The sequence below is a fragment of the Salmo salar genome, chromosome 14 (genome assembly GCF_965601325.2).
Source record: "Salmo salar chromosome 14, fSalSal1, whole genome shotgun sequence".
Lineage (NCBI taxonomy): Eukaryota > Metazoa > Chordata > Actinopteri > Salmoniformes > Salmonidae > Salmo > Salmo salar.
In genome coordinates, this window is record NC_138304.1 from 89,142,851 (window position 1) to 89,169,765 (window position 26,915).

Sequence of the window (26,915 nt, forward strand, 5' to 3'; positions counted from 1 at the left end):
TTCCTTAGAAATGTGTTTATATTTCAGTTCAAAGATAATAAAACATGGGTTCAAGACTAGGTTATGAACATTGACCGGCTTAGTCAAATAAATTCCTGGCGCAGACGCCCCAAAATCACATAAGAGTAATCTTGAATACATATAATCTAAAGAGTAATCTTGAATATATAAACCAAATGTTTATACAATGGGAGAGTCACATTTGTAGGTTCGTATTTGAACATCCTCATTCCAGCCATCCATTTCCTGAACCCTGTGAGACCCAAGCATAGATCCAAATGAGGAATTAATGTGACGACCCTTCAGAAATACTTGTATTAGGCCTCTGATTATGACAATAATCCGTTTTTTTTCTCAAATGTGTAGTACAATTTTCTGGAAACGTTGCAAAAATGCAACATTGTGCTTCAATGGTAGAAAACATTTGTGGAAAGAAAACTGAAATGTTATGATAATCACATCAAAATCATGTACATGTGATGGGACATATGTTCGAGTGGTGTATACATGTACATTTGAAATGAAGTCATATTTTGTCTGAAATAGACTAAATGAATCAACTTCACCAGTTTACATTTTAGTATTTCGCTATCAACATTTTCTTCAAAGGATAAACTATTTTGTGGGTTGTATGGAGAACACTAACTTACTTTAAGTAATATTTGGTTGTCCTTTCAGGCTTCATTTGGAGAGATAACATCCTATCTTACTTAATAAAATGAATGGTCATCAATGGAAGTATTCTGACCTCATAAACCACACTTATATAGATAAGTATCTATATACACATTTTTGTTCTTTTGATGTGTGGAGGGGGCATCAACGTTACTCTAAGTATTTGGTTGTCCATATTTGCAGAATTTGGAAGGGAAACAATTTCTTTAACTTCTCTATCAAATTACGTGTAAGAATGTGGTCCTGTCTGAGGTTGGCAACAATTACCTCGAGCTCAGAATGTTTGTTTCTCAATTATTATTTAATTTTTTTCAAAATAAATTACTACATCTTCGAGAAGACAGGAACAAATATTTTAAGTCATTTATTTGCATCGATGGCCTACAACATTATGCTTGTGTAGGGAATCAGTGTGGTGTAAGACTAATGTACAGATTTGTAATGTTTCAGAGGCCACCGATGCCACAATAAATCACACTGACACACAACACATACCACTAAGAGACACGTGTGCGTCTAAGGAGATGCACGATGTAGTGTTTCACATGATATTTGTTTAGGAACTGTATAGGATGCAATTTAGGAAATGTTGCATTTGTGCAACGTTGGGTCTCACAGGGTTGAATGTGTTTTCCTCCCTAGGGCATGAGCCAATGAGTTTGGATCCATATCAGGAAACAAAGGAACTACTCTGACACACCTGGACTTCATGTATTACATACTACAATTATGCAATGCACACCAATATTGGAAAACTCAGTCAACCATTGAATGAAATCCTTCTGTACCTTGATCAAGGAGCAAACCAGTTTCAATAACATCAAGCACTCACCCTTACATGACATACAAAAATAAATTGGATTCAAATGGGTAGAGAAACAACATTACAAACATCAAAATACAGAAACCATACCATAAAACAGCAATTCATATCATAAAAACACACAAAACATGATTTACAATAAATACATTGCATGTTAATGGAAGCAGCTGAGGTAAGAAAATTATCTAACAACTTTTTACATAGAATATATTTTTGTATTATTTGATCACTTGAATCGAACGATCTCCTGAATAGCAAAACGGATGATTTCATTGAAATCGAACTGGATGTATTTTCTCCAGTATCTCCAGCCGAAGGTCTGAGCTGGGTAACATGGACTTCCTGGAAACAAAAATATAGAGGATTTTCCAGTTGAATTACTAAAACAAACTGATGTCCATGATTGCAGTCGAGTGGAGGTGCATCTGCGACAACCAAACATTGGACACAATCCAACATGGGAAAACACATTGGTTTTCCAAAAGCAAGGTTTACTTCAACTTGGCAATGACAACATAGCTGCCATTGTTCATACATTTTTCTAAATAAACTTTTCTCTACCTCCGTATCACACAGTCAAACTGAAAACATTTGTGTACTATTAATTGGTTAGGAGGGAGAACTCACATTATATACTCTTAAATCTATGAATCTCCGCCCAAAAGTTGGTTTCTGTTTCAGTCATGTCTTTGGTCAAGTTTGTGTGGGTCAAACAAAAGCATTAATTTCTGGTTGACAATAGTGATTCCCACAATGCATGCAATGGTTGCAGGGTGCAGTTGGTGCAGCGACTTGCAGTCAACTGCATCAAGAACTGCATAACCTTAGATCATTTAGGCGCAAGCCAGACAATTTTTTGCCCCATAATGTAACACATTGAAAGTCAATAATCAGTGGTGATGAAGGATAATCACCGACTGCATGAAACTGATCAGCACGACTGCGTCCATACAGTTCAAACACATGGCACTAAATAAGCCACCCCCTAGTGACAAGGAGCCAACATACCACAACACCCGGAAGTAGTTCTGGGAGTTTTCAGTGGGAAACCTTCCATGGGAATGTATGGGAACTTAGCAATTTCCCTCCTTTGTGACCCTAGTCATATTGAGAATAATAAAAATGGGAAAACTCACCAATTCCATGGAATATTCTAGCGACAACTCTGCCAGAGAACGTCTCATCACTGTGGTTGCCCAGGAAACTCTGAATATCCGCTCTGATCTGACCCTCCCAGTCCTTCATCTAAAAAACACACACACAAAAAAAAAAACCATCCAAATCTGAATCACTTACATACCAGGAGTTTGACCTGGTTTGGACAAACATTTACAGAACATACAGACGGAATTTAGACAATCTACATAGAGTATAGATCACAGGATGTTGGCGGCACCTTAATTGGGGAGGACAGGCACGTGGTAATGGCTGGAGCAGAATGAGTGGAATGGTAACATATACAGTGCATTCAGAAAGTATTCAGACCCCTTGACTTTTTCCACATTTTGTTAAATTACAGCCTTATTCTAAAATGGATAAAATAGTTCCCCCCCCCCTTCATCAATCTACACACCATACCCCATAATGACAAAGCAAAAACAGGTTTATAGCAATGTTTGCAAATGTATTACAAATAAAAAACAGAAACATCACATTTACATAAATATTCAGACCCTTTACTCAGTACTTTGTTGAAGCAAAGCACCTTTGGCAGCGATTACAGCCTTGAGTCTTCTTGGGTGTGACGCTACAAGCTTGGCAGACCTGTAATTAGGGAGTTTATCCCATTCTTCTCCACAGATCCTCTCAAGCTCTGTCAGGTTGGATGAGGAGCGTCGCTGCACAGCTATTTTCAGGTCTCTCCAGAGATGTTAGATCAGCTTCAAGTCCGGGCTCTGGCTGGGCCACTGAAGGACATTCAGAGACTTGTCCTGAAACCATTCCTGTGTTGTCTTGGCTGTTTGCTTAGGGTCGTTTTCATGTTGGAAGGTGAACCTTCGCCCCAGTCTGAGGTCCTGAGTGCTCCGGAGCAGGTTTTCATCAAGCATCTCTCTGTACTTTGCTCCAGTCATCTTTCCCTCAATCCTGACTAGTCTCCCAGTCCCAGCCGCTGAAAAACATCCCCACAGCATGATGCTGCCCCCACCATGGTTTACCGTAGGGATGGTGCCAGGTTTCCTCCAGACGTGACGCTTGGCATTCAGGCAAAAAAGTGTTCAATCTTGGTTTCATCAGACCAGAGACTCTTGTTTCTCATGGTCTGAGAGTCTTTAGGTGCCTTTTGGCTCCAAGCGGGCTGTCGTGTGCCTTTTACTGAGGAGTGGCTTCCGTCTGGCCACTCTACCATAAAGGCCTGATTGGTGGAGTGCTGCATTGATGGGAGAACCTTCCAGAAGGACAACCATCTCCACAGAGGAAGTCCGGAGCTCTGTCAGAGTGACCATCACCTCCCTGACCATCACCTCCCCCGATTGCTCAGTTTGGCCTTGCGGCCAGCTCTTGGAAGATTCTTGGTGGTTCCAAACTTCTTCCATTTATGAATGAGGCCACTGTGTTCTTGGGAACCTTCAATGCCGCAGACATTTAGTGGTACCCTTCCCCAGATCTGTGCCTCGACACAATCCTGTCTCGGAGCTCTACGGACAATACCTTCGACCTCATGGCTTGTTTTTTTCTCTGACATGCACTGTCAACTGTGAGACCTTATATAGGCAGGTGTGAGCCTTTCCAAATCTTGTCCAATCAATTGAATTTACCACAGGTGGACTCCATTCAAGTTGTAGAAACATCTCAAGGATAATCAATGGAAACAGGATGCCCCTGAGCTCAATTTCGGGTCTGAATGCAAATAAAGTATTTCTGTTTTTTAATTTTGATAAATGTGCCAAAATGTCTAAAAACCTGTTTTTACTTCGTCATTGTGAGGTATTGTGTGTAGACTGATGAGGGAAATGTTTTGTTTCATCCATTTTAAAATAAGGCTGTAATATAACAAAATGTTGAAAAAGTCAAGGGGTCTGAATACTTTCTGAATGCACTGTAAATCAAACACATGGTTTCCATTAAAATGAGCTGTCCTCCCCTCATCAGCCTTCTGTGGTATAGATACAGTAAAAACAAAACAATTATACATAATAAAAAAGTATATAAAAAAACAATTTTAAAGTAGAGGATATACAATATAAACTAACTACGTTACTCTAAAAATGCGATGGCCCAGATTTATTTCTATTAGGTTATTATCAGGGTAAAACATTTTTATTTTCTATTTTTTTTATTAACCCTTCCACCGACACCCCTCTTCGGATTTTATGCTACATATTGTGGCATACAGCAGGTCAGCCACCAGGAGGAGACTCGTCGAGGCCTGGTAACAGATGGAGTATACATCACAAGGCGATGGCTCCATCTGCTGGACGTGCCAGGTCTCGACGGGCTCTCCAGCCAGGACTAATTGGGGCTGATTGGGAGCTTGTGAGTAATCAAGGGCGGATTGCTCACCAGCTGTGCAAGGCCCATAAAGCTGCCAGAAGGGCAGCACACAGGGGAGGAATGGGGGAAGAAAGGACTCCTGTGTTATTGTTAACGGTTGCAGAGGTAACAAGAGGGAGTTCAGTTTTGTCCCCGACAGGAAACATCCAGACCCGGAATCCCAGAAGACGGCATCCCGGAGAGGGTCTCATAGGGGAGACATATTCTTTTCTTTTTGAGATTTTATTTAAATAAACACCCATGAAACTGAGCTAATCCTTCTCTGTCCGTGTCTGATATGGGTAAACGTCTTGACCAAACCCTCTGGTCTGCCACAAGTGGTGGAGAATGCGGGCACTTCTGATAACGTGGTCAGATCAGGGTTGACGTTTACGCAGCATCAGCATGGATGAATTGATAGCTCAGTTCGTCTGGGCCCAACAAGCACAACAGGCGGTTCAGGAACGAACGCTGGAGGAACAGCGACTACAAAACGTCCTCCTCGTTGAGGAAGTCAGGAAGCTGCAAGGAGGAGCGTCTCCTCTATCACATCCCAACCAGTTTTTGATCAAGCTAACAGAAGATGATGAAATCGAAACATACCTCTGTACATTTGAACGGACGGCACTACGGGAAGGATGGCCAAGGTTGCAGTGGGCAAGTCTGCTGGCCCCGTTCCTCTCTGGGAATGCCCAAAAGGCATATTGGGACCTGAACGATGAACAGGCAGCTAACTACGACAGACTCAAACGGGAGATACTCAGCCGCTATGGGTACAGCCTGGCCCATCGGGCTCAACGGTTCCACGACTGGAGGTTTGTACCCGACGCATTCCCGAGTCCAGATGAGCGACCTACTGCGCGTATCCACCCTTTCCATCCTCGACAAAGTGGTCCTAGATCGCTTCTTACGGGCACTACCCCATGACATGAAGAGGGCCACAAGTCTATGCGCGCCCCAGACCTTGGAGGGCCTCAAAAAAGCAGTGGAGACGCATAAGAACACTCAGGCACTGCTGAGTGGGAACCAGGACGAGTCGGCGACCCGTCCGAGGGGACGGAAGGACAGCCCCACCGCGGTGTACCCCGAACTGACAGTTGGCAGGGCCAAAGGACCGCAAACCCGTAGAGAGACGGCGGGGGTAGGGCTGACCCACCACCAATGACCCCAGGTAGATGGAGACCAAATGAGGTGTTTTGAGTGTGGCGCCCGGGGGCACATTGCCTGGAATTGCCCGGCTCGAGGGGAGTTGATGCCATCAGCTAGCCCCTGAGGCGAGGTGGGTCACGCCGTGAACTATGTCACCTCCTGTTGGGCGCACCACAAATCAACTGCACCCATGGTCCCGGTGAAGGTGGACGGACACGACACGGAAGCGCTATTAGACTCCGGAAGCATGGTTACGCTCGTAACCACGAGCCTGCTGAACCAGGTGACCGAACGGGGTAGGGAGATGTGTTACCGTGAACACAGGAAATGGACAAAGCAGTATCCCACCGTATGGACCAACATCGTGACGCCACAAGGGAGCTGTCAGATGATGGTGGGTGCAGTACCAGAGCTGCCGGTACCTCTCCTAGTGGGACGGGATTGTCCGCTGTTCGTGGCCCTATTGGGGCACGAATTGAGGAAGAAGGTACAAGCCGGCAGAAGAAGAGAGCAGGGACGACCAATAGCCTGTGCGGCCCGGAAGCAACTGGTTAACCAGCATGTGTCTACGGCTCCGGAGTTGGCGCCGGAACCCGATCCCCCTCGGGAGCCCCTGGAGGAACCCATCCTCCCCCTCCTCGATTTCGAGGGGCCAGTAGAGACCCCCGCTGGGGGCCAACTGAGGGGACAATTCGGGATGGCCCAGTGGGAGGATCCGAACTTGAAAGCTGCTGCCGCCCAAGTGATAGTGGTGGATGGACAGCTACTTCCGGGGGTGAGTGACTGGTGATACCCCCATTTCCAAATCAAGAATAACCTTTTGTATCAGGTGTCGCACCAACAGGGGGAACTTCGAGAGGTATTGTTGCTGCCCCGACGGTACGTAGGAACAGTTCTTCAGCTGGCCCACACCCACCTGTTGGGGGCGCATCTGGGAATGGAGAAGACCCGGGAACGGACCGCTGCCCGGTTCCACTGGCCAGGGATGAGGAGGGCCGTGGAAGACTACTGTCGCAGCTGCCCGGAGTGTCCCCCTGCCAATAATCGGGGTGCCCTTTGAACGCATCGCCATGGACATAGTGGGACCACTGGTAAAGACTGCATGAGGACACAGGTACATCTTGGAAATAGTGGACTATGCCACCCGGTATACCGAGGCCATTCCCCTATGGGCGGCGGTGTCCAAGGGAATCGCCCAGGAGCTGTTCCATCTCTTTAGCCGGGTGGGCATCCCAAACGAGATCCTGACAGACCAAGGTACGGAGTTTATGTCCCGCCTCATGAAAGAGTTGTGTGCCCTCCTGCAGATCAAGCGGATCCGGACCTCCGTTTTTCACCCTCAGACGGATGGGCTCGTCGAGCGCTTTAATAAAACGCTCAAACAGATGCTGCAGAAGGTCATCGAGCAGGACGGGAAGAACTGGGACCAGCTACTACCCCACCTAATGTTCTCAATCCGAGAAGTACCCCAATCGTCCACAGGGTTTTCCCCGTTCGAACTCCTATGGGAGGAGGCCACGCGACCTACTAGACCTCGCAAAGGAGGCGTGGGAAGCCCAACCGACCCCCTTACGCAGCGTGGTAGAGCACGTGGAGACGATGCGGGAGTGGATGACAGCCATATGGCCAGTCGTGAGGGAACATATGGAGAAGGCCCAACGCGCCCAAACCCAGGTCTACAAACAGGAAGCCCAGCCCCGAGAATTCCAGGTGGGAGACAGGGTCTTGGTCTTGATCCCCACGGCCGAAAGTAACTTCCTGGCAACATGGCACAGACCATACGAGGTGATCGAGAAGCTGGGACCTGTCAATTACTGTGTGCAGCAACCCGGAGAGACTGAAACCCCAATAGATTTAACATGTGAACCTGTTGAAGAAGTGACACGAGAGGACAGCCTTGGCCGTGTTATGGTCGGGACCCAGGACGCCAACGATACCAGTGGAGGTCCCGAGCAATGAGGACCTCGACCTGGCCCAGAAGCAAGAGCTCAGGGAGTTCGTCGATCGGAACACGGCGGTCTTCTCCGAGAAGCCGGGCCGCACGACCCTCATTGAACACCACATCCGTACCCGGCCCAGGGAAACGGTACAAAAGAGGCCATATCGGATTCCGGAGGCCCGAAGGGAGGCTGTGAAACAGGAAGTGGAGGTTATGCTGAGGATGGGGGTCGTGGAAGAGTCCCACAGTGCATGGTGCAGCCCCATCGTGTTGGTGCCTAAACCGGACGGTAGCCTCCGCTTCTGTAACGATTTCCGGGGGTGAACGACATCAGCTTGTTTGACGCATATCCCATGTCGAGGGTGGACAAGCTCATCGACCGATTGGGAAAGGCCCGGTACATCAGCACCCTTGACCTGACCAAAGGTTAGGTGGCAGGTACCTTTGGCAGCCTCCTCCCGGGAGAAGACGGCGTTTTCGACACCAGACAGATTGTATCAGTACCGGGTGCTGCCCTTCGGTCTCCACGGAGCCCCGCCCACATTCCAACGGCTGATGAACAGAGTGCTTTGACCCCACCAGCAGTACACAGCGGCATATTTAGATGATATCATCATCCACAGCCAAGGTTGGGAAGAGCACCTGACATGCCTCCAGGCGGTGCTGGACGCGCTCAGACAAGCCGGGTTGACCGCAAACCCCAAGAAATGCAAGCTAGAGTTCGAGGAGGTGAAGTACCTGGGGTATTTGATCGGACGGGGGAACGTCAAGCCCCAGGAGAGGAAGGTTCACGCGCCCGTTCCACGCACCAAGACACAGGTCAAGTCCTTCCTGGGACTGGCAGGATATTATAGCCGGTTTATCCCCAACTTTGCGGCTATAGCTTCCCCCCTCACCGATCTAACCAGGGCCCTCCTCCCAAAAACAGTGAAATGGACGGACGAGACAGAAGCGGCGTTCAACAGTCTGAAGGAAGCGCTGTGTTCCCATCCGATTCTCGTAACGCCCGAATTCCAGGTGCCGATGGTGGTCCAGACGGACGCATGTGATACGGGACTAGGGGCCGTTCTGTCCCAGGTACACGAGGGGGAGGAGCACCCCATCATGTACATCAGCCGAAAGCTGATGCCTAGAGAAAATAAATACTCTATTGTTGAGAAAGAGTGTCTAGCGGTGAAGTGGGCGCTAGACACTCAAGTATTACCTGCTAGGTACCCACTTCACCCTGGTCACGGACCATGCATGAAAGGACACGAACGATCGGGTCACCAGGTGGTTCTTGTCCCTTCAAGGCTTCTCTTTTTCTGTTGTGCACAGGTCAGGGGCGAAGCATGGAAACGCGGATGCCCTATCGAGAAAGGAGACCTACGTTGCACTGATGACAGTCCCCTCCCCGACAGAGCTGGGGGGGGTTCGTACAGTAGGTCAGCCACCAGGGGGTGACTCGTCGAGGCCTGGTAACAGATGGAGTATACATCACGAGGTGATGGCTCCATCTGCTGGACGTGCCAGGTCTCGACGGGCTCTCCAGCCAGGACTGATTGGGAGCTGGTGAGTAATCAAGGGCGGATTGCTCACCAGCTGTGCAAGGCCCATAAATCTGCCAGAAGGGCAGCACACAGGGGAGGAATGGGAGAAGAAAGGACTCCTGTGTTATTGTTAACGGTTGCAGAGGTAACAAGAGGGAGTTCAGTTTTGTGCCCGACAGGAAACATCCAGACCCGGAATCCCAGAAGACGGCATCCCGGAGAGGGTCTCATAGGGGAGACATATTCTTTTCTTTTTGAGATTTTATTTAAATAAACACCCATGAAACTGAGCTAATCCTTCTCTGTCCGTGTCTGATATGGGTAAACGTCTTGACCAAACCCTCTGGTCTGCCACAAGTGGTGGAGAATGCGGGCACTTCTGATAACGTGGTCAGATCAGGGTTGACGTTTACGCAGCATCAGCATGGATGAATTGATAGCTCAGTTCGTCTGGGCCCAACAAGCACAACAGGCGGTTCAGGAACGAACGCTGGAGGAACAGCGACTACAAAACGTCCTCCTCGTTGAGGAAGTCAGGAAGCTGCAAGGAGGAGCGTCTCCTCTATCACATCCCAACCAGTTTTTGATCAAGCTAGCAGAAGATGATGAAATCGAAACATACCTCTGTACATTTGAACGGACGGCACTACGGGAAGGATGGCCAAGGTTGCAGTGGGCAAGTCTGCTGGCCCCTTGACCAAACCCCTGGTCTGCCACAATATACATACACAGTACTTATATACAGCAATCCCATAACAATAATACATTACCAAACATAAACTCTGTAATCCCACCCCTCACCCACTCTCAGCCCATCCCACCTATCACCATAGACCCCCCTCGTTTGGTTTCCATGTGCCATATATTTTTCAGTTGTAAGTGTACTTCGTTTAGTATTAGATCAAGGCATTAGCTTCATTAGCTTTACAGCCAGTAAAAACCATCACGGAATCTTAGGAGAAACAAACTTTGCATTTCATCAACACCTCGTCCGTCCTCTCCATCCTTCTCTTCCTGGTACTTCCTGCTCAGGTCCAAGTCTCTCCTCTTGTCAAAGTAATCCCACAGAAGCCCTTTCAGCTTCAGGCTTCGCCTCTCTTCCAGCTCGTCTGTGCAGAAACTACAGCTCTTGTATGCGACACTGCAGAGAGGCATACAGTGTGACAAAAAGAGTAATAAACACATCACCTGAAAGATGAACCTTAGCATAAACTGATCTAGAAATATCAATGTCTTTAAACATACTCCAAGCACCACTGGGTTAACAGCTACAATACCAGGCCTATCAGGCCATGTAACTCTGGTAACCAGAAGCCTCTTCAGTACCTTTTAGATGTTCCTCTATGGTATAATTTGGTGCTATATTTGTGTAGCCCAGTGCTGGTTAGAGTTCTTAATAGTGGTATATAGTGTAGTGCAGTGCTGACCTGCGGAAGGCCTTGAAGCAGGCTTTGAGCTGGTACAGCTTGGTGCTCTCCTGGGCCACCTCCCTGCCATACAGGAACTTACACACTCGGTCCATCTCATCCGGGGTCAAGTCACCGTAGGAACGGAAGTAGAAGGACAGGTTGGAGAACTCCACCAAGACTCCTGTAAAAGACAGGATATACTCGATGAAGGACAGGTTGGACAACTCCACAAGACAGGATATATATGATACGGAGATATGAGATGTATAATTATTTAACTTGAATGGATTTTTATCAAAATGTAACACTCATTCAGGCAGAATGTGACTCACTATGGTTTATTAACACATTTTAATAACCAGTGCACACAATTATGTGTGATACACACTTTTGACTATGCTCCACTGTAGTGTACATTTTTTCAACCATAAAAACACACACACACACACACACCTGTTTGTGGCCCATTGTAGTTGTCTGAGACCTCTCTTCACCAGACCCAGCTGCCAGCCCATAGTGTCTGCCACCTCCACCACGTCAAAGTCCAGCGAATCACAGGCCTCCACTCGCTCCCCTGCCATCCGTTTCCAGGCCAACACCACGGCAACAGGTGGGCAGCTGCCAATCAGACGGCACACACCCATCATCAACACCCCTCACCATAAACATTACTTATCTACAGCAAAGTGGTTTAAGCACCTGGTAAACATTAGTCATCTATTGCCTTAACATGAAAATAACAAACCACATGACAAATGTACCTGACCACAAAAACGTCACATGAGCAAATAATACACACCTACATACTGTACACAAACACAACCTATCCAACACGACTTTGTTTCTTACAGGTAAACAGTCTACTGTAACAGACTGGCCATGTGTTCAGAGTGAGTTCTGCAAACTGAAAATGCACACAGTTTAAAAAGAAATATATACGGTGTGCCCTAATGAATGAACATGAGCCGGCTGTTGTGATGTTGCCCTACATCTTGGTGAGTTTGCAGAGCTGCTGAGGGCCGTTGTAACAGACCATCTTACAGACGGAGAGGGTGGAGCAGACGATGCAGCTCCAGGTAGCACAGCAGAGTCGCCAAACCTGACAGACACACAGAGACAGAGGGGACACAGTCTGACTTACAAGTTACATTGTTACTCTGATGTCTGACGGGCAGGTGGGGAGACTCACTGGTCTTGACAGAAAAAGAGAAATTAAAGTGGGATTTCATTCTAATGACATATTTACTGTGACACAATTGGCCGTTTTATTGAATTAAACAACAGACAAGATATTTCACCTGTCCTGTGCTAGGTATAGTGAGGTACTCACCTTCCTCAGTGATGTCCAGGGCTTCCACAGTGTCCTGCATAGGGATGGCCCTCTCATGGGTGTGACACACCCTAGTCGTGGGCCAATCACCACCTCCCCCTGGCCCCTCCTCTTCCACTTCCTGTTCGCCATCATTATTTTTACATTTTTTTCAGTTGAAAAATGTAAGAGCACACAAAGACATTTAGGAGCAGAATGAAAGTATTTGAGGAAGAGTGTTTTTATGATAAGAAATGACAAAAAGTTAATGAATAAAAGGTTTTTGGAGTGTTCCATGCTCAATCAAGCACAATGTATCCTCAAATACTTGAGTCACTTAGGTGAGACACATTTTCAGCTTTCCCTTTCAAAGGTGGGAGGTTACCGTGGTATGGGGAACTCACATGTCTTGGTGCTTTCAAGACAATTGGGAGCTCGGGAAAATCATGATGTCAGTGATCTTCAGGTCGTAAAGTCAGCACTCTAGAAAGATGCACAAGTTTCTGACTTGGAATTCCCAGTTCCAAGTCAGGAGCTCGCTTTTTCCCCGAGTTCCCAGTTGTCTTGAATGCACTGGAGACGTCAAGTCGGAGATTTCCGAGTTCCCAGTTGTCTTGAACGCACTGGAGTCGTCAAGTCAGAGATTTCCGAGTTCCCAGTTGTCTTGAATGCAGCATCGGTCTGAGGGTTTTGACTCGAAAATATATCCATTCAAGACATGACCGTCTGTGAGAGATGAGATTCTCCTGTCTCTTTGCTAGCAGTTGAGCAAGCTCAAATGAACATAGAAAAACAACCTAGCGTGTGAACAAAACTATGTACATAACTAAGAAACACGGGACAAAGTCACACTGTTGAACTTAACCGAAAGTCTACAAAACTTCTATGTCTGGGCTCTTCTAAAAATTCATCTTTCAGCAATTCACTCACTATTGCCGTGTGCGAGTTGGGATATATATTTTTATTTTATTTAACTAGGGAAGACAGATAAGAACAAATTGTTATTTACAATGACGGCCTACCAAAAGGCCACCTGCGGGGATATAGAACTAAACACAAGTCACGACAAGAGAGACACCACAACACTACATAAAGAGAGACCTAAGACATATATGGGACTCCACATAGTTCTTTGTGTGATTAGCGACCAGTTATGAAACAAAATGGCAGAAATACTTTTAAAATAGCTACAGCAGCATTTATTTTTTGCTATAAATCACAACTCTCCATGTGCTCATACCTTTTCATCTATTTTTAGGCGCAAGTGCGAGTACAATAATCTTGATACTATGGGTGTGTTCATAAATTCACTCTGGAGTGCCAGAGTGCGCTCTGGGCGTTCGTAAATTTAGAGTGTTGTCAGATTGTCTGTTCATAAATTCAGAGCGTTTCGCTCTCGGGAGGGGAAACTGGACGCTCTGGCAGAGGAGTAGGGTTGATCCAAGCGGTCTGAGCTCAAGCACCCAAGCTAACTGGCTAAAGTTGGCTAGCTTGCAAGCTACTTCCAGACAAAAATGAACTCACCTTACTCTGACCATTTTACTCGCCCTAGCAGAGCTGGTTAGGCTGTTTTCATGTTATCCTGAGTGTTGGCGACTGAAACTGTGCTGCTGGCAATATTTTTTGCCGACGTTTACTGGCACCGGCCATATTCAACGGGTGTTGAGCATTAGTAAATTCATCAGTTATTCTGCGCTCTGGTACTCAGACGAGAGTGCTCTGAAATCGGAGTACACAGTAAATTTACGAACGTACCCTATTCGTTTTCTTTCAAATAGTTTAGCTCTGCTTGATTGGGCTTGCCTGGCCTAAGGAACGGATGAGCGATGACATAGTCCCAAATTGAAAACTCCATCCAGGCAGACTCAATCAAATGATCAAAGTCTTTGGAAGAAAACACATAATATTTGCATCCTGGTCTGCACAGGATACACACTCGCAAATGTTGCAGATATACGGTCTCAACCTTTAAGTCTTTATTGAAGACTCATCTCTTCAGTAGGTCCTATGATTGACTGTAGTCTGGCCCAGGAGTGTGAAGGTGAATGGAAAGGCACTGGAGCAACGAACTGCCCTTGCTGTCTCTGCCTTGCCGGTTCCCCTTTCTCTGCCTCTAACCCTATTACAGGGGCTGAGTCACTGGCTTACTGGTGTTCTTCCATGCCGTCCCTAGGAGGTGTGCGTCACTTGAGTGGGTTGAGTCACTGACGTGGTCTTCCTGTCTGGGTTGGCGCCCCCCCTTGGGTTGTGCCGTGGCGGAGATCTTTGTGGGCTATACTCGGCCTTGTCTCAGGATGGTAAGTTGGTGGTTGAAGATGTCCCTCTAGTTGTGTGGGGGATGTGCTTGGCAAAGTGGGTGAGGGTATATCCTGCCTGTTTGGCCCTGTCTGGGGGTATCATTGGATGGGGCCACAGTTTCTCCTGACCCCTTCTGTCTCAGCCTCCAGTATTTATGCTGCAGTAGTTTATGTGTCGGGGGGCTAGGGTCAATCTGTTATATCTGGAGTATTTCTCCTGTCTTATCTGGTGTCCTGTGTGAATTTAAGTATGCTCTCTCTAATTCTCTCTCTGAGGAGGAGGAGGACCTGAGCCCTAGGACCATGCCTCAGGACTACCTGGCATGATGACTCCTTGCTGTCCCCAATCCACCTGGCCGTGCTGCTGCTCCAGTTTCAACTGTTCTGCCTGCGGCTATGGAACCCTGACCTGTTCACTGGACGTGCTACCTGTCCCAGACCTGCTGTTTTCAACTCTATAGACAGCAGGAGCTGTAGAGATACTCTGAATGATCGGCTATGAAAAGCCAACTCACATTTACTCCTGACCTGTTGCACCCTCAACAACCACTGTGATTATTATTATTTGACCCTGCTGGTCATCTATGAACATTTGAACATCTTGGCCATGTTCTGTTACAATCTCCACCCGGCACAGCCAGAAGAGGACTGGCCACCCCTCATAGCCTGGTTCCGCTCTAGGTTTCTTCCTAGGTTCTGGCCTTTCTAGGGAGTTTTTCCTAGCCACCGTGCTTCTACACCTGCATTGCTTGCTGTTTGGGGTTTTCGGATGGGTTTCTGTACAGCACTTGTGACATCAGCTGATGTAAGAAGGGCTTTATAAATACATTTGATTGATTGAATTTGAGTATCTGTTCTACAATACATTTCTGATGTAAAATAGTGAATGGTGTCAGATCTATCTATTACAGTTCTAGGTTCTGAACATTCTGAATGTTTCACTACACTAAACACCTTCAGACAAAACGAGTATCGTAACAGATATGGGACATTTTCTGGATACGATTAGTATTTTTTGTAATTATCCATAATCCAAGCATGTTTCTCATGTCAGTCAGTCACAATTTCTAAACTATACGTACTGTCCTAGAGTCAGTCGGGCCTCCCGAGTGGCGCAGCGGTCTAAGGCACTGCATCGCAGTGCAATAGGCATCACCCGGGTTCGATCCCAGGCTGTGTCGCAGCTGGCCACAACCAGGATACCCATGAGGTGGCGCACAATTGGCTCAGCGTCATCCGGGTTAGGGGAGGGTTTGGCCGGCCGGGATGTCCTTGTCCCATCGCACTCTAGAGACTCCTTGTGGTGGGCTGGGCGCATGCACTCTGACACGGTCGCCAGTTGTACGGTGTTTCCTCCGACACATTGGTGCGGCTGGCTTCCGGGTTAAGCGGGCAATGTGTCAAGAAGCAGTGTGGCTTAAAAGGGGCATGTTTCGGAGGACGCACGGCTCTTGACCTTTGCCTCTCCCGAGTCCGTACGGGAGTTGCAGCGATGGAACAAGACTGTAACTACCAATTAGATATCATGAAAAAAAGGGGGTAAAAATGACAAAAATAGAGCCAGTCATGTGCGTGCTAGTTTGCCTGTCGGTAAAGAGGAGGGCGGGCTGTACATTGATCCTGCTGCTCTGATTGGATAGAGTGAATCTGTATTTCTCCGTCCACTCACTTCATAATTTCACATGATCATGAGAAAGACCCCACTGAACGATTTAGAAAATTAAGAATCATATGTCTCTGGTCTGATCAGTTGGATTGCTGCTGCCACCTACTATGATTAATCACATGGTGAGGACATTTGCTATCAATTTATCAATGAGCATAATATCTAACAAGTGGGACAAGGTTAGGGAAGAAATATGAAACGTTGGCACGCATTCTGACTAAGTAACAGCAAACTTGGCTGTCCGCTGGAAGTTGAGGACAGACACACACCCCTCCGCTCGCTGATACTAATCTGCAGATTTTTTGCAGTGAGAACGTGTAGGGAGGTATTTTTCCATCATCTATTTAGGCATATTAAAACACTTCATTCTTTTCCAATTACAAGTATCATCTGATCCGACTATCAACTGTCAATTTATGGATACGATTACAAGTATTTGCATGTCAACACATCCCTAACCTCAACCGTATGTATGTATGTATGTATGTATGCATGCATGCATGCATGCGTTGCTATCCTACCTGGTCCTTGTCTCGGTCCATGGAGACAGACAGCTGCAGGTTGTGAGGCACTGCGGCTGAGCGGACAGCGATACCGTCCTGGTCAGTGATGTCCAGGTGTTGAGCGATGTCCAGGGCTGTGGACAGGGTGGCAGTCAGACCCAGCAGGCAACGCACGCCCAGACGGTCCCTCAACACCTAGGAGATGGAACAGAGATGGTACCTACCTGAGACATGAAGACTGGCGTTAGCTCCCTGAGCTACAGTAATGCCCAGGCTTTAGCTCAGCAGGCTAATATCGTCTAGCGGTGTGCAGATGACCTGGACGGTCCCTCAACACCTAGGAGACTGAACATACAATAAGAGGGCACTTCAACACTGAGGGGAAGAATGGCATTTACTGTATGTGTGTAACCATGTACAGCTATAATGGTAAGAGACATGCTCCTAATTTAGCAAAGGACTTAAAGAACATTGAGTTATTATATTCATTTTAAATTAGTTAACAAATGTTTTATAAACACAGAGGCCATTGGCGGTTCTATATATGAGAGAAGAGATGGCATAACATTTGCTCCTAACAAAAATCTTTGGTTCTGCTTGTTTTGTGAGTTGAGAGTGGATTTAGGGATTCCTGACAGTGAGTTACAATGGTTCATTTGCAGACATGGAACCTAAGTGGAAAGAACAGAGCTTCTGCTCTTCTTTGATCTGACACTTACTTGACAGTTGCTGTTTATCATATATTGGGTGGTCAATGACCAGATCTCACCTTGCAGAGACGCAGGTAGCTGGGCCTGAAGTTGTGGGATCACAGACACAGTGGGCCTCGTCAATACAGGCAAAGGCCACCGGGGGGAGCTGGTCAGCTGGGGGCAGACAGCCAGAGCCAGAGTGACCTCCACCTACCAACGCCTCAGGGGACAGGAGCAGGACATGGACCTCACCTGCCTTAACCTGGAGGGAACACACAGACAGAGATACCCAAAGCATATACAATCAAATCAGAAAACTTTGTGATGCAAATCACCACCAACATCAATGCAAATATGACTGACACCATTGTAGTAGCAGCTCCATGGCATCACACAGACAGATGACACACACAGACAGGTTATGCATGAGAAAAGACACCACTGAGAGATAGCACCCTAACGCCAGATCAACATGATTAACAGCTCAGTTGGTATGGTGGAGCAAGCGTGACTAAGTCGCTTTGGATAAAAGCGTGTGGCATATTTCATTCAGTTCAAATCTGACATATATAAACGTTATGCAAAAATAGAGAGGAAGTCGATGTTTAGGACTAGATAGAGCATAGTTTAACTAGGCAGATTGTAATCGGATGTCAGTACCTTTTCAATGGCTGCCTCCCTCTGTTTTTTAGACATATTGGAGTGAATAGCAGCTGCTTTCAGTTTGGATGGGAGTCCAGATAGCTAAGGAGACAAAATCATTACCTGGCAGTATTTCATTCAATGACCTTTATTGAGACATTCACAAGACAGTGTCCGTATCAATAATGTGTTGTATAACTAGGGGGCAGATACGTTACCTGATCATCCATAAGAGATACCAGTGGTGATCCCACTAGAGTGATACTGTTGGACCTCTGGGCATAGAGGTAGGCAGGCAGCTGGTAGCACAGAGACTTCCCCATGCCTGTGGAGAACACCACTAGAGTGATACTGTTGGACCTCTGGGCATAGAGGTAGGCAGGCAGCTGGTAGCACAGAGACTTCCCCATGCCTGTGGAGAGCACCACTAGAGTGATACTGTTGGACCTCTGGGCATAGAGGTAGGCAGGCAGCTGGTAGCACAGAGACTTCCTCATGCCTGTGGAGAGCACCACTAGAGTGATACTGTTGGACCTCTGGACATAGAGGTAGGCAGGCAGCTGGTAGCACAGAGACTTCCCCATGCCTGTGGAGAGCACCACTAGAGTGATACTGTTGGACCTCTGGACATAGAGGTAGGCAGGCAGCTGGTAGCACAGAGACTTCCACATGCCTGTGGAGAGCACCACTAGAGTGATACTGTTGGACCTCTGGACATAGAGGTAGGCAGGCAGCTGGTAGCACAGAGACTTCCCCATGCCTGTGGAGAGCACCACTAGAGTGATACTGTTGGACCTCTGGACATAGAGGTAGGCAGGCAGCTGGTAGCACAGAGACTTCCACATGCCTGTGGAGAACACCACTAGAGTGATACTGTTGGACCTCTGGACATAGAGGTAGGCAGGCAGCTGGTAGCACAGAGACTTCCTCATGCCTGTGGAGAACACCACTAGAGTGATACTGTTGGACCTCTGGACATAGAGGTAGGCAGGCAGCTGGTAGCACAGAGACTTCCCCATGCCTGTGGAGAGCACCACTAGAGTGGACAGACCTGGAGAGGGACACACACACACACAAAGTGAGCATCATGCTTGTAACAAACACAAATCTTTATGTGAGGAAGCGACCACTTGTTCTATCTCGACAATATCAATTTACTGAGGTAGTAAATGAAGTACTGTATAATTCTGTTCACTGTGTTTTACCCTCTTCCTGCATACCTGATAGAATTCTCATGATGGCCTGTTCCTGCCCTGGTCTGAAAGACTTGTACCCAAAGTCTGAGTGCTTCATAAACTTCAGAACACGCCGCTGCAGAAACAAAGTAAGAAAATAGGTATATAAACCCTACCGTACTAATTATTTAATTTGCTGAATCAATCAACTAAATCAAATGTATTTTATAAAGCTCTTTTTACATAAGCAGTTGTACTTTGCAGATACTAGGCCTAGAAACAATTAATTGAATAATTGTATTTACAACAAACAAACAAAAAAACAGGGTACCTTGCACTTTGCCGTCCTCCCCTAGGGGGTAGAGGGGCTGCATGGGGGGCGGAGGGGGAGGGCGTTCGTAGTCTGGCCTGATCACATTCAACAAGACCTCATCACCATCCTCCTGCTGCTTCTCTCCCTGACGCTCATTCTCCTCTTTAACACTGGGGGGCGCCACTGTGTAACAGAGATAGACAGGTTACGTCCCAAATGTTACCCTACTCCCTTTATTTTACAATTATAAAAAATAATAGGGAGTACTACAAAGGGAATAGGGTGTACTATACAGGGAATAGGGTGTACTATACAGGGAATACGGTGTACCTATGAAGGGAATAAAGTGTACTATAAAGGGAATAGGGTGTATTACAAAGGGAACAAAGTATACTATAAAGGGGAAAAAAGTATACTATAAAGAGAATAGGGTGTACCTATAAAGAGAATAGGGTGTACCTATAAAGAGAATAGGGTGTACCTATAAAGAGAATAGGGTGTACCTATAAAGGGAATAGGGTGTACCTATAAAGAGAATAGGGTGTACCTATAAAGAGAATAGGGTGTACCTATAAAGAGAATAGGGTGTACCTATAAAGAGAATAGGGTGTACCTATAAAGAGAATAGGGTGTACCTATAAAGAGAATAGGGTGTACCTATAAAGGGAATAGGGTGTACCTATAAAGGGAATAGGGTGTACCTATAAAGGGAATAGGGTGTACCTATAAAGGGAATAGGGTGTACTATACAGGGAATAGGGTGTACTATACAGGGAATAGGGTGTATCTATGAAGGGAATAAAGTGTACTATACAGTGAATAGGGTGTAATATAAAGGGAATAGGGTGTCATTTGGGACGTAACCATCGACAGAGGGACCTCACGTACAGAGCTGTAATGACTTAATTCCACCACTGGTCTAGGGGTCAGCTTTGGTGTCGAGTTTGTTATGACTGAGGTTTGTATTGGAGTCGGGAGAAACTGAGCCTAAATCAGTTGTTGTTATGGGCAGGGAACTGGGAGGAAGTAACCGGAGTGAGAGAATTGCAGGGGGGCAAGCATGAGCTCTTTGACCTTTTGGCATGCAGGTTAGTTTAGTAGCATGACATCATTGCTTTGCCAGACAGTGGAGGAGCTGTTATGCTCATCTAGTTTTAAACCGTAGGTCTGCCTGTTCCGTCTTGGTTTAGAGGGGCCTCTGTTTCTGCCTGCACAATCACTCCGACGTTTGCTGGACATCGTCTGTATATGGGGCTGCATTTCACTCTATGTGCTTCCCAAATTGCACCCTATTCCCTACATAGTGCACTACTTCTGACCAGAGCTCTATGGGTTTCCCTAAGGGCCCTGGTCAAAAGTAGTGCACTATATAGGGAACAGGGTGCCATTTGGGACACATGGCGTGCTATGAAAATGAGTGTTGAGCGTTCCGTGGGGACCCTCCGTGATTGGTCTTACCAGTGACATTTTCCCCCCTTAAGTCCATGCTAGACACATCTTGCGGGCTCCGATCCCTTACAGTACAGACTGTATCCAGCTAAACTAAACAGCCGCTTGAGTTTGGAGTTGTGGTTTTATCTCCAGTTGGGATGTCTGGGGCCTGCGTTCAGACATGTGGAGAGTGGCGATGTATTACAGAGAGTGGAAAGACGGGTCGTTTCCACTCTGTTGTGCTGGGTAGACACTCTGCCAGGGCCCGAGGGCTTCACCATAAAAGACTGCTTTTAACATCACAGGCACAGGACTAGCCCAATGTAACCCAAAGTGTGTGTGTGTTGTTGTTATATTGTTTTTTAGATATTTCATAGAATTTATTTTTTGTGTTTCTACTAGTGAAACAGATATTCTGGGCTACTGAAGGGAGTTAGACTTGGGTGAAATACTCACAGCTGACAGATACACTGTTAGAACCTCCCTTATCAATAAACTATATCAACTGGATCAACAAAGTTACTGAGTGTATGGGGAGGATTCTAATCAGTCACATTTCTACAAAGTTTGTGTATATTTATCTTATTGTAATGCTTCAAAGTATGCGTGTCCCAAATAGCACCCTATCCCCTTCACAGAGCCCTACTTTTGAGCAGGGCCAATAGGGCTAAGGTCAAAAGTAGTGCACAATATAGTGAATAGGGTGCCATTTGGTATGTATATTGGGAATATTTTGATTGAGATTGAAGGGAGAATCTGCCTCAACATTTTCACTAAAGTAAATCTCATCACCAGACAGGGTGACAATGACATACCCAGAGGCTCGGAACGCAGAGTTCCTGTTGCCCGGGCAACCTCCTCCAAGGTTGGCAGCTCAAAGGGCTCCTCCTCAACCGCAGACGCCTCATCAGCAGCAGCACTGTCTACTGGAGCTGCAACTGGAAACAGGAGGGGCACACAAAAGGTTAACTAGGGGTTATATAACAGTCAATATATAACATTCACATGGTACAGGGATGTATTCAATAGGGAGAAATTTACAAAATGTTGCAGACAGAAATGTAATGTAGAGTGCTGAAATTACTATTGCATAGGACAGAGAATCAGATCTGTTGAACAAAATACATTTCTATCTGAATGTTCTATAATGTTGCACCTGACCTTGCTCAACAGAACTCAGGTGCATCAAAGAAAACCGTTTAGCACAGTATTTTATATATCAACTTAGTAAAGATAAGCATGACGTGGTAAATGAGACTAGTTTCTGAAGAACCAATCATCTAAACAAGTTAATTTAGCTGCCACGGCTCATAGTGAGTCGTTACAGCATTCTTCAGTCGTCACACGACCGTGTACTGTATGTCCTGTGACCTCTCACCTCTGCCCTTGCAGTTCATAGCCCAGTGTCCTGTGCCTCCGCACTTGAAGCAGCAGTCACCTGGACGTTTGAACTTTTTCAGGTTGATCTTCACAGTCAATGAGGAATATGTATTTAAAGGGGCTCTCGCAAGTGCATAGGTGAATTTGTAAATCTAAATAATATTGTTTGTTGAAATATATTAGTAGTCTAAGGGTAATATAGAGTATAACCCACTTAGGTCTCATAGTGTTGCTCCCTCTGTTCCTGGCAGCTTTGACATCTTCCTCATCCACCTCTCCTAGGACGTTCTCCTGTGGAACCCTTGGTTTCTGCTTCACCACTTCCTTCTCTGTGACATCAACATCCTCCTGGTCGCTGACGATATATCAACTCCTCATTAGGGTTTGGAGCTCTGCCATTTAAAATATATACATTTTTCCTGCACTATAAACTGTTTCTAGGAGAGACCGGTTTCTCTGAATAAGTCGTTCACTCCTCGTCGAACACCTCGTCGTGGAAAGACGTCCAGAGCCCAAACCCTGCAGCTGGAGCTGCAGACAGCCATACACTGTTATCCCCTCTGCCAAAGACAGCCATACACTGTTATCCCTTCTGCCAAAGACAGCCATACACTGTTATCCCTTCTGCCAAAGACAGCCATACACTGTTATCCCCTCTGCCAAAGACAGCCATACACTGTTATCCCCTCTGCCAAAGACAGCCATACACTGTTATCCCTTCTGCCAAAGACAGCCATACACTGTTATCCCCTCTGCCAAAGACAGCCATACACTGTTATCCCCTCTGCCAAAGACAGCCATACACTGTTATCCCTTCTGCCAAAGACAGCCATACACTGTTATCCCCTCTGCCAAAGACAGCCATACACTGTTATCCCTTCTGCCAAAGACAGCCATACACTGTTATCCCCTCTGCCAAAGACAGCCATACACTGTTATCCCCTCTGCCAAAGACAGCCATACACTGTTATCCCCTCTGCCAAAGACAGCCATACACTGTTATCCCTTCTGCCAAAGACAGCCATACACTGTTATCCCTTCTGCCAAAGACAGCCATACACTGTTATCCCTTCTGCCAAAGACAGCCATACACTGTTATCCCCTCTGCCAAAGACAGCCATACACTGTTATCCCCTCTGCCAAAGACAGCCATACACTGTTATCCCCTCTGCCAAAGACAGCCAACACACATCAAGACCCCCTGGCCATCACCTGTCTTAGCCTTCTTCCTCGCTTGGGGGGCTTTATCTGTCCTTCTCTTTTTCACCACCCACTCCTCTTTCTCCGTGCCTGCAGGGTTCTCTCCATCTGTGTCAGGATTCCTTTGTCTTTTTCCACTCCTTTTCTTTGTAATCTTCTTCTCCAGTCCGAGCTCATCACCTTCGGCCTGCGGTGGCTGCGTTAACACTCTTGCCTCCTCCACATCCCCTCCTCCCCGGCCCTTTCTGGTCCTCACTCGAGATTTCTTGGCAGTGGTGGTGCAGACGGCGGTCTCTTCTATCGTACCGCCCTCTGCCTGTCCTTTGAGACCTGATCTGGTTTCTCCATCCTCTCCTCCTCCAGAGCCAGACCCTAATGAGGAGTGTTGTCCAGCGGGCCACAGACTGGCTGGGTCTGTTGCAGACGTTACGCCACCACCAATCTGGGGCTGGTGCTCGTCAGAAGGCAGATCCTGTGGCATGGTACTCTTGGAAGCCCTCTCCCCCAGGAGAGTTGTCCCTTCGTTCTGCCTGGAAGGTGTGACAAAGGAACTGGCGGCACATCCTGCGATCTCTCCCTTGCCAGCGCCTCCCCTTTTGGCGTGCAGCGAACTCATCGCCGCTTCCACGGCAAGAGACAAATTACCCACAACCGGCTTCTCTGCGTCACCCACCTCATCAAACACCTGACATCTCTCCAGCCAGCTGCTGACTACAGAGGTCAGTCTCTTGGTGAAGGTCTGTCTGAGCTGCTGGGCCCTGCTGCCTGCCTGTCTGTCTGTATGATGAAGATGCCCCCGCTGCAGGAGACCATAGCTTGGAGGGCGTGAAGGTTGTTAAGGGCTCAAAGGGCTCCTCCGGCAGCTGCTCTGGGTGTTCTGTCCCTGTCTGCATTGGAGAGGCCAGGGGGTCTTGACGTGTGTTGGCTGTCTTTGGCAGAGGGGATAACAGTGTATGGCTGTCTTTGGCAGAAGGGATAACAGTGTATGGCTGTCTTTGGCAGAGGGGATAACAGTGTATGGCTGTCTTTGGCAGAGGGGATAACAGTGTATGGCTGTCTTTGGCAGAGGGGATAACAGTGTATGGCTGTCTTTGGCAGAAGGGATAACAGTGTATGGCTGTCTTTGGCAGAAGGGATAACAGTGTATGGCTGTCTTTGGCAGAGGGGATAACAGTGTATGGCTGTCTTTGGCAGAGGGGATAACAGTGTATGGCTGTCTTTGGCAGAAGGGATAACAGTGTATGGCTGTCTTTGGCAGAGGGGATAACAGTGTATGGCTGTCTTTGGCAGAGGGGATAACAGTGTATGGCTGTCTTTGGCAGAGGGGATAACAGTGTATGGCTGTCTTTGGCAGAAGGGATAACAGTGTATGGCTGTCTTTGGCAGAAGGGATAACAGTGTATGGCTGTCTTTGGCAGAGGGGATAACAGTGTATGGCTGTCTTTGGCAGAGGGGATAACAGTGTATGGCTGTCTTTGGCAGAGGGGATAACAGTGTATGGCTGTCTTTGGCAGAGGGGATAACAGTGTATGGCTGTCTGCAGCTCCAGCTGCAGGGTTTGGGCTCTGGACGTCTTTCCACGACGAGGTGTTCGACGAGGAGTGAACGACTTATTCAGAGAAACCGGTCTCTCCTAGAAACAGTTTATAGTGCAGGAAAAATGTATATATTTTAAATGGCAGAGCTCCAAATTCTCCACATCTGATTCATGATTTCTTGCAATTGATGTTTGCATTTTACATGCAAATCACATTTATGCTACAGAGTTTGCAAAACACAACATGTGGAACTGGACACACACAGACCGTACCTTTGTTAGAGCTCCTAGGTCCAGGTTTGACTTGAGCTTCATGCCAAAGTACTGGGCCGAGGACTCCCTGTCCTTGGCTGTCAGAGTCAGTTTGGGGGCAGCCACCGTTATGCTCTTACGGTTCAGCTGAGTGCCCCAGCAACCTGAGTCCTTCAAAGAGAAAACATATTAAAATGGGAAATCTGCAACAAAGCAGTCAATGGGTATAAATAATTATTTGAAAAATCCCAAAATGTATGTAACAATCTCAAATTGCCCCTTTAAGTACAGTTAACTAATTATAACTGGAGTTTGAGATTTATAACAATATAATTATACTGAACCGAATGTAACCTACCTTTTCAGATGATTGAGTCTGTGAGGTAGGTGTTGGGTCTGTGTGCCCATTTGCTTGCTTGAGTGTTGGATACTCTTTGTAGAACTCTGTGAAACACACGCAGAAACATCAAATTCAAAGCAACGTATTTCAGTAACTGACAAGAACTATAGAAGGCTACCTGTGTCCTATTCAGTAGAAGCAAACGGACCAAACGGAGAGACCTAGCTGAATTTGTCCAATAAGAAACACTTGTTTTTGTTTATCTGTTGCTAAACGTTTTGCTACAGTGTTCATTAATGAATACAAGCCCAAGGACAGCAATATATTGATCCTGTGTTTCAGTTCTGTTAATGCAGGGAGTCAGTTGATTATTGATATGCACTTACTTTTAGTCTCTTCTGGGGCTCCGTCAATATCACCCTGAATAATAGAACAAGTCAGAGTGGGAAAGACAATATGTTAGTTACTGTAGTCTTCCAGTAATGAATGATACAGAAATTGAATAGATAACTAGCTACCTTGTTGGGGTTTCTTTGATGTTCTTGAACAAATGACTGCTCCCAGGTTTTCAGAAGAATCTTGACATCATTGTATCGATCCATCACTTCCACAGATATATTATCGACCTTGTAGGAATCCGTTTGCTGAGATGATGAATAATTCATATTATAGCCGGTAGAAATGTGTTGTAAATATGACGTTAGACTAGAGTTCAGAGAGTTTGTGCAAGTTTGAAAGTGAACGGTATCTATATAAATATATAAGTCAGTGATTTCAGCAGTATCCAAACAGCTGGGTCTCATGACAGTAAAACTCCAAATCATTGTTAGCATTCATTATAAACGTAGTAGCTACCTAAGGGGTCAGACAAGAGCCACATGAGAATGTAAACAACGTCAAATCAGAGAGCAGACACAGCTAGCCTTAGCCATCTGACTCTGAGCTAAAGCTACAACAGTGGGTTAAAAAAGTCCCAATGGCCGTCATCTCAAACTAAATAAGTCTGACATTTCTTACCTGACTGCGGGCAATAATAAATCATCGTAAACGCTGCCTTAAAGGGGTTAGTTCAGCTTCTTACACCAGGAAAATGACATAGCTAACTATTGTACCGAGCAGTTATTTCCACAATTTTAGCGCGCTGTAAAAGTGACGTCCACCTATCTACCAATGGAAGGCTGCT

General features: G+C 46.5%; 2 protein-coding genes across 3 annotated transcripts; both read right to left on the reverse strand.

Moving 5' to 3' along the window:
- On the reverse strand, positions 1 to 19,749 carry LOC145850427 (ATP-dependent DNA helicase Q4-like). The gene is given in 16 exon segments (XM_082961415.1): positions 1 to 1,840; positions 2,635 to 2,743; positions 6,675 to 6,797; positions 6,957 to 7,216; positions 10,555 to 10,727; positions 11,014 to 11,219; positions 11,445 to 11,613; positions 12,037 to 12,094; positions 12,326 to 12,446; positions 16,789 to 16,965; positions 17,540 to 17,580; positions 17,583 to 17,724; positions 18,123 to 18,206; positions 18,323 to 19,155; positions 19,325 to 19,415; positions 19,611 to 19,749. Coding segments are annotated over 15 exon segments (2,685 nt in total). The 5' UTR covers positions 19,398 to 19,415; positions 19,611 to 19,749; the 3' UTR covers positions 1 to 1,724.
- Positions 19,611 to 26,896, reverse strand: LOC106570431 (ATP-dependent DNA helicase Q4). 2 transcript variants are annotated; one of them, XM_082961252.1, is made up of 8 exons: positions 26,750 to 26,896; positions 26,251 to 26,376; positions 26,119 to 26,152; positions 25,751 to 25,836; positions 25,414 to 25,563; positions 22,618 to 22,751; positions 21,839 to 21,961; positions 19,611 to 19,775 (listed from the first exon to the last, which is right to left on the reverse strand). In XM_082961252.1, exons 2-7 carry the CDS (start codon positions 26,332 to 26,334, stop codon positions 21,931 to 21,933), a joined length of 519 nt encoding a protein of 172 aa, XP_082817378.1. In that variant the 5' UTR covers positions 26,335 to 26,376; positions 26,750 to 26,896; the 3' UTR covers positions 19,611 to 19,775; positions 21,839 to 21,930. The 2 variants fall into 2 exon arrangements, with proteins under 2 accessions (XP_082817378.1, XP_082817379.1); XM_082961253.1 differs by lacking the exons at positions 19,611 to 19,775; positions 22,618 to 22,751.
- Positions 26,897 to 26,915: the final 19 nt, after the last annotated feature.

Excerpts from the sequence above, each read along its gene's own strand:
- LOC106570431 (XM_082961252.1), bottom strand. The coding sequence starts at position 26,334 with ATGGATCGATACAATGATGTCAAGATTCTTCTGAAAACCTGGGAGCAG. Across the intron at positions 25,837-26,118 it reads AGCCCCAGAAGAGACTAAAA|AGTTCTACAAAGAGTATCCA; the intron begins GTAAGTGCATAT and ends TGTGTTTCACAG. Across the intron at positions 21,962-22,617 it reads AGCAACACTATGAGACCTAA|TTGCAGCTCCAGTAGACAGT; the intron begins GTGGGTTATACT and ends TCCTGTTTCCAG.